Genomic DNA, 12003 nt, shown 5'->3' with positions numbered 1-12003 from the left:
CCTGTGAAGGGAGAAGGGGCTCAGCCAGGGAGAGAGAGAGCTGAGTCCTGACCCCAGTAAGTCCTCCAATGTGGGGAGGCAGAGTTTGGGTCAAATATAACATCTGAGCCCCAGTTGAGAGGGGGCAGTGCTGTGGAGCCACAGCAAGAGTGGGGAGTGATCAAAAGCCCCAGGGAGAGGCAATGTGGAGCCCAGTGAAGGGAGAGGGGGCTCAGCCAGAGACAGAGAGCTGAGTCCTGACCCCAGTAAGTCCTCCAATGTGGGGAGCAGAGTGTGGGTCGAATATAACACCAGTAGTAGCACCATGACCTGCTACCCATGTGGGGAGTGAGAGTCCCCCATGAGACCATGAGGCGCCAGTTGTGGTGTGAGGTAACCCCAGCTCCCCACGTCTGTGGAGGAGGACCCAGGGATAAGAGTATGGGTCATACATCAAGGCCTGCCAGAGCTTCCCCTGACTGGACCAGGCAGGGGCCAGGACCGAGGGTCAGAAGGGCAAGGAGGCCCACTGAGAGGGATGCCCAAGAGCCAGGGGCCTGGGGCCCCAACTGGCCTGGAGGTGGGCCGGGGCTAGTGTGAGCCGAAGGTCCCAGTGAGGGGACCACACCAGAAGGGGAACTGGTGGTAGGGAGATATGTGGCCCAGTATGATGGTGGCAGAGTCCATCTGAAGGGAGGAACTCAGTTAGGGGTCCTACAGCAGGATTCTGGGCCCTATTGTGGGGGACTGGCGCATATGAGAACGTCAGGATGTCATCAGCGAGACTTGGGCTGAGGTGTAGGGGAGGAATGGAGCCGCAGATAGCAACCCCTAGCAGCGGGGCAGTAAATGGGCAGCCTCCCACCTGATTACAGCTATTAATTAATCAATTAAGACCAAGGCATGGCGGGCGAGAAGGCGGGTGGTTTGCCCAAGAACAGGTGGGCGGGCCATGCAGAGATCAGCCCTGGTAGGCCCCCTGCTACAGGATGGAACAAAGCTGCGGATACCCCCCTAAACATTGGGGTTCAAAATGGGCAGCCTCCTGCCTAATTCACACCTCAATACTATTACATCAAGGCGCAGTAGCAGAGTGAGGTGAGCGGCTGGCCCATAGACAGGATGTAGGATGGTGCTTGCACCAGGCGTGAAAGCTTGCCCCATCATGGTATGTTCTATCTCTCTCTTTCAACCACATGATGCTGCCTCTCTCTCATTTTTTGGGCTTTAACTCACAAGTTAATTAATATAGTAGACCTCAGTCCTGCAGCTGGCTGCATTTGGGCAAAGTCCTAACCTGCACAAGAGGCAATTACAATATTGAAGCTGTAGTGTCTGCACCAAAGCACCAATATTTACTTTACCACCAACCCCTCTCCTGCCACATGGAATCAGACTTTCTTCTATGTGGAGTGTCCGTTAGATCACACATACCCATGAATGGAAGAGAAGAATGGGGAGGTGGTTACTGTGTAGATGAGGTCCCTCTCTTTTTCTTCCATGTCTATGAAATGGAGCTGTTTCTTAGTTAGATAAGCAATCTCAGTTTCCTTGACAATCAGGTGACGGGTAGCCCCTGGATCTTCTTTTGGAAGCTGATCATCCACAGGAATAATATGCACTATCACCACCTAAAATAAAAAATGCAGAAAAACATTGCAGGTTTTCTAGAATATTGTAAATGCCCTAAATATTTTGAATGTCCATAGAGTCATGCTGCAGAGGAACCAGCAGGGTATCTATAATTAATTTTTAAAACATCTCGAATAAATATTAAAAGTAGAAATCCTTCTTTCAATTTATATTTTCCTTCAGCATGCACACAGTTATACTAGCTATATTTCTTTCTTTTTTTGTCTGAAGACCTTACAATTTACACCAGTTAGCTACTATCGGTTACAACAGCAGTGCTGGGTAGCAAACATTTTTAAGCAATAGGAGGGCACTAACCCAATTATGTTCACTCATTAACATGTAAAAATAAACGGCCTGATTGTTCATGTCATATCATGTCAAACTTCCTTAAGCACAACAAAAGAAACAAAAGAACCGTAACACTCAATTTATACTCAGGGTTGGCCTACAATAGGGCCCCCAATAATTGGACTGTAAGTGGCCTGTAATGCCCCAAATTGACAGTTGCAGAAACATTAAATGTATTAGTGTGGAGTGCTGTCATCTTTGGGAGAAAACCTATATTTTCTCAGAATGAACCTGAAAATGAGGGTCAGTTTCTCTGTATAGCTAATATATAATTGGCTCAACAAAACCCTGGCTGGGATGATCTAGTTGGGGATGGTCCTGCTTTGAGCAGGGGTTTGGAGTAGATGATCTCCTAAGGTCCCTCCCAACCCTAATTGTCTATGATTCTATGATAACCAGAATGTTGTGCTGTGCTGTCCTGTGCTGCATTATAATGCAGTCCAGCAAGTCAAATTATATGTTGGGAATGTCCCTTTAAATTCAAGACAAAGTTAAATTTAATCAAATTAACTGTCAAATACTATCAAAGAAACCATTTTAAGATCTGTAACTTTAAGGTTAGTTCAAAGTCTTCATTCATATCTTTTTGCAAACTTCCTACAATTTTCAAACAGGCAAAGGTGTTAAAGAGAACTGAAGATTTATAAATGAGATGGGGAATTTGGTCTGAAGATTTTTTTTTAAATTGATGATGTGCATGCAGGAGAGAACTTAGCTTGATTTTAGGTTCTATCCTAATTTTTTAGGACTGGCAAAGTCTTAAGGGTTTCAACAGCCATTTAGGAAATATTGCAGGTGTCTTGACATTAACTCCACATTCTACAAGAGATCCTCAATTTTCATGCCTGTGGCTCTGAGAGATTGGGAGGGTCATGACTATCACAAAGGACAAACTCCAGGGAATCTTCAAATATTTCTCCTCCAAAGTGCCGATAATAAATTATTCCATTGAATAGATCTCTCTGAAAGAAGCCAGTGACAGGATATCCTGTTGAATCAGAAAGATAAAAAAAACACATTTCATAGAACTATTTGTAATTTTCAATCATGCTGATAAAAATTATATCCCAACTTTCCAGGACATCAACTGACTCTGTTCCCACCTTCATTTTCATGAAGGTGTTGTCTCCTATAAGATTTTTTACTTTGTCTAATGCAGCTAATGAAGGGATCACAAACTCTCTTTCTATGTTTCTTCAAGATTGTTAAAAAAGTGAAGCAACAGAAATCTCAGTGACAATGCCAAAGCCCAGAGAAAAGGACAAAAGTGAATTTATGCAATTTGACAATCGAACAAATTTAACAAAAATATTTTGTATTCAGCTGTGAAACAAGAGAAACTTTGCACTCTGCATATATCTCATAAGTACCAACCTCTAACTTTCAAATAGGGCAAGAAAAGCTCTTTGACCATCTACATCTTTCTAGTAAAAAAAAAAATTAAAGAAATGCACTCAAAATGAGGTGACCCTGGGCCAATTCTATTCTCAATTACAGTGTAAATCTGGTGTAAATTCACAATAGCATCATTGTAAGTCAATGGATTTATACAAAGTAACTGTTAGCAAAATTTGCCCTTCTGTGATGGAAATGTCTGACCAGAAATGGTTGAAAAACTGCATTATTCTGAGGAACATAGCCATGACTATTTTCCTTGATTAAGAAAAAAATTTAAAAATCTTTTTTGCTGTGGATAACTTATATTACCTATGAGGTCTGGCCCTGGTTTCTTCATAATCTCCCCAGCCTGCAATAGTTTGGTCATATTAAAGAATATGTAGTCATCACTGGAGTCTACATCAGAAGCCTGGAGCATGGAGCCTTGAATCAAAACTGTCTGCCCTTCATACACTTCAATAACAACATTGCTGATAAGGAAAGGGGGACTGTCATCTTTAGGTAGGATGTTGATTGGAAACTTGTGACGAATACTGTGTCGGCCATCAAAAATCCTGAAGACCACAAAATCCTTTGTAGAGTCACTGTCATCGTGATGGTAGCAAACAACTCCAGTCTTAAGATCAGAGACTGTGAACATGAATCCTTTCCCCCCTGTCAAAACAATAAAAGAAGAGGTTTTAAAGGTATATAATTCAGCCAAAGGGACTATGATTGTGTTCAATAGCTCAGGGGTTCTAATTCAGTTCTATGTTCTATGAATTTTAAGAGGGGTAAAAATTCATTAAAAATACATCCAACAGGAAGAGCATTAAAATAGATTGAAACAGGGTTTGGGCAGCTATGCTAACAGTAACTGTAGTGGCAAATTAAATTTAAAATGGCAATTTGCAGCATAGACCCTTTGAAGACATGAGCAATTTCAAACTACCACTGTTTTCAGTTCACTGGGTGTGTCTACACATGCTATTAATTCAAAGTAGGCTTATTGCACAGTAAAATACTGTGCAGTAAGCCTACTGAGCAGAATGTCTACACGTGCTCCCTCTTGGGAGCAGATTTGCCCTCACCCTGCCCTGCCCCCCTTGTAGCACCCAGGGGAGCTTCAGGCTCCCCCTGGGTGCTAGCCCAGGGACTGACAAGGAGCACAGGTCCAGCTTCAGTGGCAGCTGTCTCCTGGCCCTGTACACATCAAGAGGCGTCCTAATGTGCACAGGCCACAAGACAGCTGTTGCTGCAGAGCTCTCCCACCCCATGCACATGGGGACAAGTCTTGTGCCTAGCAGAGCTTTCCTGTACAGCCTGAGGTTGGCTGGACCTGCCCCAGGACAGGACAGTTCCCAGCCAGCCCCAGACTGCATGGGGAAGTCTTCATGTGCAGCCTGGGGCTGGCTGGGACCTGCCCTGAAATAGGACAGGTCCCAGCCAGCTCTGGACTGTATGTGCAGACTTCCCTATGCAGCCTGGGGCTGACTTGGAACTGTCCTGTTCTGGGGCAGGTCCCAGCCAGCTCCAGGCTGGGTGGGCAACTCTCCTCATGCAGTGAGCTCCCAGCCCCAACTCTGTGATCATAGCCAGGGCTGGGACATTGCTCCCTGCCCCTGGCAATTGCCTGCTTCCAGGGTGGGCTCTAATCACAGAACCCAGGCCAGGACAATGCACCCTTGCCCCAACAGCAGGCAGCTCCTGGCCCCAGCTCCACAATCACAGCCAGGGCTGGGAGATTGGTCCCTGGCCCTGGGAGCTGCCAAGGGTGGGCTCCTATCATGTTTTGGGGCGGGTCCCAGCCAACTCTGGGATGCACATGCAAACAGGGGCAGGACACTCCCCCACCTAAAGGCTGTGGAATATCAGCAGGAAGCAGGAATAGCTAGAGAATTTCCAATCCCTGTAATTTGAAAGGAGGTTCAACTTAGTTGGAGATCCCATGGTTTTTCGTTGGCATTTCCCACAAAACTCTTTATAGGATGGTGCCGAGAGAATGAAATTGAACATTGCGCTACAGAATACAACAGAAGCAAAAGCCCCTGATGCGCTATGTCCAACTTGGCATATAGCGTACCATACGCTAGGAAGTCTTCTTTGATCAGTCAACAGATATTAGGACTAGGCCCTACATTTTGCCACACAATAACACATAGCATAACAGCATGCTACATAATTAGCAAACAGTTGAATCTAATGTTCAGTGATGTTAACAAGAGTATTTGCACAGATTTCAGTAGGCATTGGAGCAGGACCCTTATTTGTAACCTCTGCTGAACTGGAGTCCTAGCTCTAGGCTTTCCTTTGAGGCTTGATGTCTAACTGCTCATTAGAAGAAAGATATGTGCTAAGAAATTTATTGATGGCAGGACTGTGGTTTGTCCTATGTGTCCAGGCAAGAGAATAAGGCAGCTATTATGCAGGATATCAGAGTTGCTGGGAGAGAAGCCTCTGTGCATTCATCAGAGGCATAGCTAGAAATGTTTGGAGCCCTGAGTACAGATGCATGAGAAAGGAGGCAGTGGGGAGGTGTTACATTCTTACTTCCCCAGATGCAGGCTGTTGCCCCAGAACAGGCTCCTCAGATGCTGCCATTTGGGCATGCCCACTAAATCAGTGCCTCGGGCAGGGCTGGGATGGCATGGGTACTAAAGCACATGGTTGACAACCCAGAGGTCAAAACTGTGAGGCCACAGCAGAACTGCTCACAGAGCTGCCTGTCAGATTCCAATGAATCTGTAAATTCTGCTAAATGCCTTGTCACACAAGGACACAAAAAAGGAAAGGAAATGCCTAGGACCAGCATGCCATTCACCTACAACTAGTTAGGTCACTGAGCTCACTACTCTCCTGGCTGGGGGGGGTAGAGGAGGAGATATGGGGAAGGGAGAGAAAAAGGATGGGTATGGCAGTAGGGGACAAACTTTTTATCAGGCATGTCACAAATTAGCCCCCCACCCTCTGAGTTCCACTTTGATCCCCTTCCACTGCCTGATTTGCTGCTCTGCTTTCTGCTCCCTATCCTATCTGCTATTGTGTTGCCTGTCTCTTCCCCTGTCTGCTGCGTGCCACACACAGAAGCTGCACATGCAAAGTGCTCCACCTCAGGAATAAAAACCCACATCATACTTAAAGGTTCGGCAGTGCTACACTCACTAGCACCACGACCAAAAGAGATTTGGGGGTTATGATTGACCACAAGATGAACATGAGCCACCAATGCAATGCCACAGCTGGCAAAGCAAATGAAACTCTGGCTTGCATCTACCAATGCATCTCAAGCAAGACCCAAGTAGCTATCCTCCCACTTACTCAGCCTTGGTGAGGCTGCAGCTGGAGTACTGCATTCAATTCTGGGCTCCACACTTTAGAAAGGATATGGAGAGGCTTGCCACATGCGTGATTAGTGGCCAAGAAAACAGGCCTTATGAAGAGAGGCTGAGAGGCATGGGACTCTTCACCCTGGAGAAGCAAAGGCTCAGGGGTGACTTGGTGGCTGCCTATAAGTATATAAGGGATGTGCATCAGGAACTGGGAGAATGTCTGTTCATCAGGGCCCACCAAGGGAAGACAAGGTCTAATGGTCACAAACTGCTGGAAGACCATTTTAGCCTAGACATAAGGAAAAACTTCTTTACTGTCCAAGTCTCCAGAGTCTAGAATAGATTCCCCCCAGAAATGGTACAAGCACCTACTCTGGATACCTTTAAGAAATGCTTGGATGCTTATCTTGCCAGGATCATCTGATGCCAGCTGACTTCCAGCCCCTTGGGCAGGGGGCTGGACCCAATGATCTCATGAGGTCCCTTCTAACTCTAATGTCTATGAAATTTATGAAATCTGTGTACTGCTGGTGACACGTGTGCTGCAAATTGGCTACCCTGGGGCATGGGAAGTGCTCTTACGCCAGCCCTCCCATGAAAAGAATGGAAGAAAACAGAGTTTGGATTGTGATCAATCACAGTTTGTTTCCTAATCCAATTGCCCAATCTGGGGCAACACAGCTACATTGGTTCTGCTCATGGCTGATGGAAATTGACATCTCAGTATGAATTTATATATTGTAGGTAATGCTGTGGAATTTATATAATGTTTATAAAGCTATAGCAATAGCATTGCATGTATCATCAAAGACTTCAGATAATATCTTGCTAGAATAAAGAAAATGCATATTTGAAGTTTGTGCTGCCTCTACTTAAAACTCTTTCTTTTTTTATATTTACTTTGTCCTGCAGAGGTATATTATTATATCATTTGTGCTGTTCTCTATCAAACAATTAAATGAAATATTTTTAAAAAACAATTTCATGACTGAGTGGGTTAATTTTAATTAAAAATTTAAACTTAGTTTAAACATTTCCCAAACCACAAAAAACATTGTGCTAATAAGTAAGAACCAGCAAAACTGACAGTAACAGTGAGAATGATAGCAAGCAGCTAAATGTCATGTCAAACTAAGTAAAATGCAAAATTTATAAAAAACCCCATAAAATCTGAAAAGTCAATTAGATCTTTCATAGTATTTTTCATATATGCTGTTCATAATACAAGGAGTGATTGTTTACATCTCTAGTTGTTATAGTGACGATGTCCCATTTTTCTTCAAAGAAACTATTTTAACTATTCCCTAGTTCTCACTTTGATCAATGTATAAGTAGAGCTATTCCATCATAATAGCTGATATAATGGAATAAAGGATTAGACCCAGCAGTTTTTAAAAATAATGAAACTATTCATCTTCAATAAACTCTAAATAATACCGTTACATCACCCACTAGATCAAAGCTCAGTGAAGTTAAGATTTGATGTGATTTAAGGATTAACAGTGATCTTATGAAGGAGTTTAGGTCCATAATTTTATTGTTTATAATCTACTGGAAAATTAAACAGTTCAGTATTCTAAATGCCTATTTACAAGTCAGCAAGGTTAAGGGGTTCCCAATGTTCCCTTGCTGTCCGGTCAACTGTCCAGCTCTCAAAAGTCAGCAAGCTCCATTATTCTTCAGCATCATTTTTACCAAAGAAGCAGGAAAAGAAAGTAATTAAATTTTACCTGGAATATGGTTACTCAATTAACGTATTTTTTGTTTATTTAAATTCACTTCTTAAAGAATAATATATTTTTCTAAAAAGATTTGTATAAAAATGCTATTATAAAAATACTCAATCTTCATATAAGCTCTACTGCACATTATTATTCAGGTGCGGTAAGCATAGCCACTCAACAGAGGGAGCACAAGTTAGCTAACAGATTTGTTCCTATAGTGATTTAATTAACGCCATCATCCAATATAGGTTTGACAAACTGGAAAGGAAAAGAAATCCTGTAGAGCAGTATTGGATTATGTTCCCTCAGTTCAAACACTGATCAAACTAACATTAATTGAAATTCTGGGTAAAAGCACAGGTTGAGATACTTCAGCTATTCCAAATGAAGTTTTGCAAAAGAAAAACAACCTTGATTTTGTTCTTCTTTTAAAATATCATAGAGCAACATGAAGCCATACTGGCCCATATTTTCCACTCCTGCATACTGTCTTTACACTAATATAACTCTACTCAGTGGAGTTGCACTCCTGATTTACACTTTGTTATGAAGAACAGAATGACATCCACTATGCACAGCCTTCATATGAATTTGTTCACTTGAGTAATACTTCTTCGCATAGGACCAGTAGCAAGACCTCTATACAGGTTAAGTTCTGAACTGAGGACTTGGGGATTTGAGGTTTTATATAGATTTACAAAGGTATTCAGACTTCTAAAGATGCAGATAAGCTCCAAGTGGGACTTCAGAGCATCTAAGTATAGTAGACAGTTCACTGCCATTAATTTTCCTAATCAACTGAGGTATTTTGAAAATATCTTTCTGGCCATCCAACTGCTTCTTTAGGCACCTTAATATGTTTTTGTTAATCTGACTTTTGTAGAGTGGGGAAATTTCACTCTTAAACAACAGCGGTCTGTGACAGAGGCTAATCAAGGCTAATAACATTATACTGACATGAATTTTATTTTGGCTCTTACTAGAGCAAATATAAAAGTCAATGGCAAATTACCTCTTACAGTGAGGTGCCCATGATTCAAGCCATCAACTGTGACCAAACGAACACCACTAATGTTGTCATTGTCTACAATTTGAAACTGTTGCCATGTGATTGGTCGGGATTGCCCCTCTAGGAGATTGAGACCTAGAAAGATAGAAAATAACTTCGGCAAAGCATATATATAACTAGATAACAGACAAGATTGTTAGTGTGACTTTGTTAAGGCTTTATACAAATGGTCAGGAGAAAAAACAAATTAAATCCCATCTCCATAACTGCATGCAAATAGACATTTAAAAATGACTTAACATCCTTATAGTACTTTCTATTCTACTGCTTATATTTTGGTCTATAGCCTTTATATCTCTCTTGCAGAATTAAAATACAATCTTTTTCCCAGACCAACCCCTGCCTATGTACTATCTTGACAATTTACATCAGCTATTGACAATTCACAGTGTTTGGAAAATGTAAGGTTGTGTTTCATCAATGGAATATTCCAGCTTTCAAATTAATTTCTCTTGTCCATGAACCATAGCAAAGTTCCTTCAGGGCATAGGACATCTTTTTCCTCAGGCATTAACTTCTGTTTGGGTTAGATAAAAAAGTAGGCCAAGTACTGTTCTTTTAAGTAATCCCTTCCACTGTGGCAGCAGTGCTGTCTTCTTCAGGTCCTTCAGGTATACTATCCACAAGCGCAGACTAGTGTAGAAGACAAAATAAGCTCTTGCTTTTAATTAACAGCACTGATATCTAGTACATATTTTCAGATTATGTTGTTAATAGTGGAAATGTACCCACAGTTTATGATGAATGGATATTTATAAGTATTAATATAAATGCATATTAATATATCAATATTGTCAAAGTAGCAAGGAAATCCAGACACACCTTTAACTGCTTTAAATTCCATTCTTCATCAGAATCCATTGGCCAGAGACAAGACAGAATAGCCTCTCAGTAAATGACAACAAAATATCTCCTGGGTTATTCAAACCTCACACTTATATTTTAAGTCCACCTATATTTATGATGCTTGGTATGACACATTGAATACCATGGGCCACAGAATTTCTCCAAGGAACTCCTACATTAAGTCCATACATTCTGTCTCAATTAGGGCAAATCTTTTAGAGGATCCAAACAGAGTATCCTGAAGAATAACAACATATTGGTGTTGTTATAAACTGAATGCCCCACACTGGGTAAACTGCATATTATTTCTAGTCTAACTCCAGTTTCCAATTATTGAATTTTACTATGTCTTTTTCGACTAAGTTAAAGAGCCATCTACCACCAAAAATCTCTACTCTGTGGACATGTCCACACATGCAAGCACATCCGCTTGCAGCAGCTCAAATACAGCAGTGCAAATTTGAGCTGGGGCTTTTCACTTCAGTGCACATGCCCAGACATGCACTTTGGTGTAGGGCAAAACGTGCCACTTGAAGCAAAATAACCCTGCCTGTCTCCTCCCAGATCTGCACCCAGGGGGAGCTAGAGCCTAGGGCCAGCACCTGTGCTGGCCCCAGCAGTATAAAAACCTGTCTTGTGCTGGCCCCAGGAATATTAAAACCCGCACTAGCAAGCAGCTCAGGGCTACTCACTCAGAGGAGCTTCTGGGGTCCAGCCAATTGGTATCTGGGAACACTACCCCTTTTGCTAGCTGGACTGCTGCAGCAGCATCCCAAATCCATTTTTTCAAATACCCCCAAATCCATGTTCTTCCACAATTAGAACAAAAGACCACTCTGCATAGTTTCATAGTCGGTAGGGTCAGAAGGGACTCGAACAGATCATCAAGTCCACCCCCCTGCCATGGGCAGGAAAGAATGCTGGGATCAAACGACCCCAATAAGGTGTGTCTATCTAGCCTCCTTTTAAAAAGACCCCCAGGGTAGGAGCTAGCATCACTTCCCTTGGAAGTTGGTTCCAGATCCTAGCCGCCCTGACTGTGAAGTAGTGTCTCCTGATGTCTGGCCTGAATCTACTCTCCATCAACTTATAGTCGTTATTCCTTGTTAGTCCCAGTAGTGCTTGAGGGAACAGGGACTCTCCCATTGCCTGCTGGTCCCCCTTGGCCAGTTTATAGATGGCCACCAGATCCCCTCTCAGCCTTCTCTTGTGGAAGCTGACCCGATTCAGGTCTCATAGCCTCTCCTCGTAGGGTCTGCCCTGCTGTCCCCTGACCATTTGAGTGACCCTCCTCTGGACTCTCTCAATGTTGTCCACATCCGTCCTGAAGTGCGGCGCCCAGAACTGGATGCAATATTCCAACTGTGGCCTGACCAACATCATACAGAGGGGGAGAATCACCTCCTTGGACCTGCTTGAAATGCATCTGTGGATGCATGACAAGGTGCGGTTAGTCTTCCTGACTGCGTCCTCACATTGGCGGCCCATGTTAATCTTGGAGTCTATAATAACTCCAAGATCCTTTTCTGCCTCTGTGCTGACGAGAAGGGAGTTCCCCAGCCTATAGGTATGCTGCTTGTTCTTTCTCCCTAGGTGCAGTACCCTGCACTTGTCAGTATTGAATCCCATCTTATTCTCATCCACCCACCCCTGTAACCTGTCCAGATCCAGTTACAGCCTGTCCATCCCTTCTAGT

At 43.0% G+C, this 12003-nt stretch overlaps 1 protein-coding gene across 1 annotated transcript in view; it reads right to left on the bottom strand.

Annotated features, from left to right (window-relative positions):
• FREM1 (FRAS1 related extracellular matrix 1) overlaps positions 1-12003 on the bottom strand; it is a 131809-nt gene that overhangs the window by 72131 nt on the left and 47675 nt on the right. Inside the window, exons 7-11 of the mRNA XM_019554740.1 lie at positions 10497-10545; positions 9405-9536; positions 3670-4014; positions 2808-2950; positions 1414-1610 (exon numbers count right to left, since the gene is read on the bottom strand). Of these exons, the coding sequence (XP_019410285.1) occupies positions 1414-1610; positions 2808-2950; positions 3670-4014; positions 9405-9536; positions 10497-10545 (866 nt within the window). The remainder of the gene's footprint in view (positions 1-1413; positions 1611-2807; positions 2951-3669; positions 4015-9404; positions 9537-10496; positions 10546-12003) is intronic.

Source organism: Crocodylus porosus, unplaced genomic scaffold (assembly GCF_001723895.1).
Source record: "Crocodylus porosus isolate Cpor-Errol unplaced genomic scaffold, CroPor_comp1, whole genome shotgun sequence".
In the NCBI taxonomy this organism is placed as follows: Eukaryota; Metazoa; Chordata; order Crocodylia; family Crocodylidae; genus Crocodylus; species Crocodylus porosus.
The sequence above is the reverse complement of the archived record's forward strand: the minus strand, read 5'-3'. Positions and strand labels throughout refer to the sequence as shown.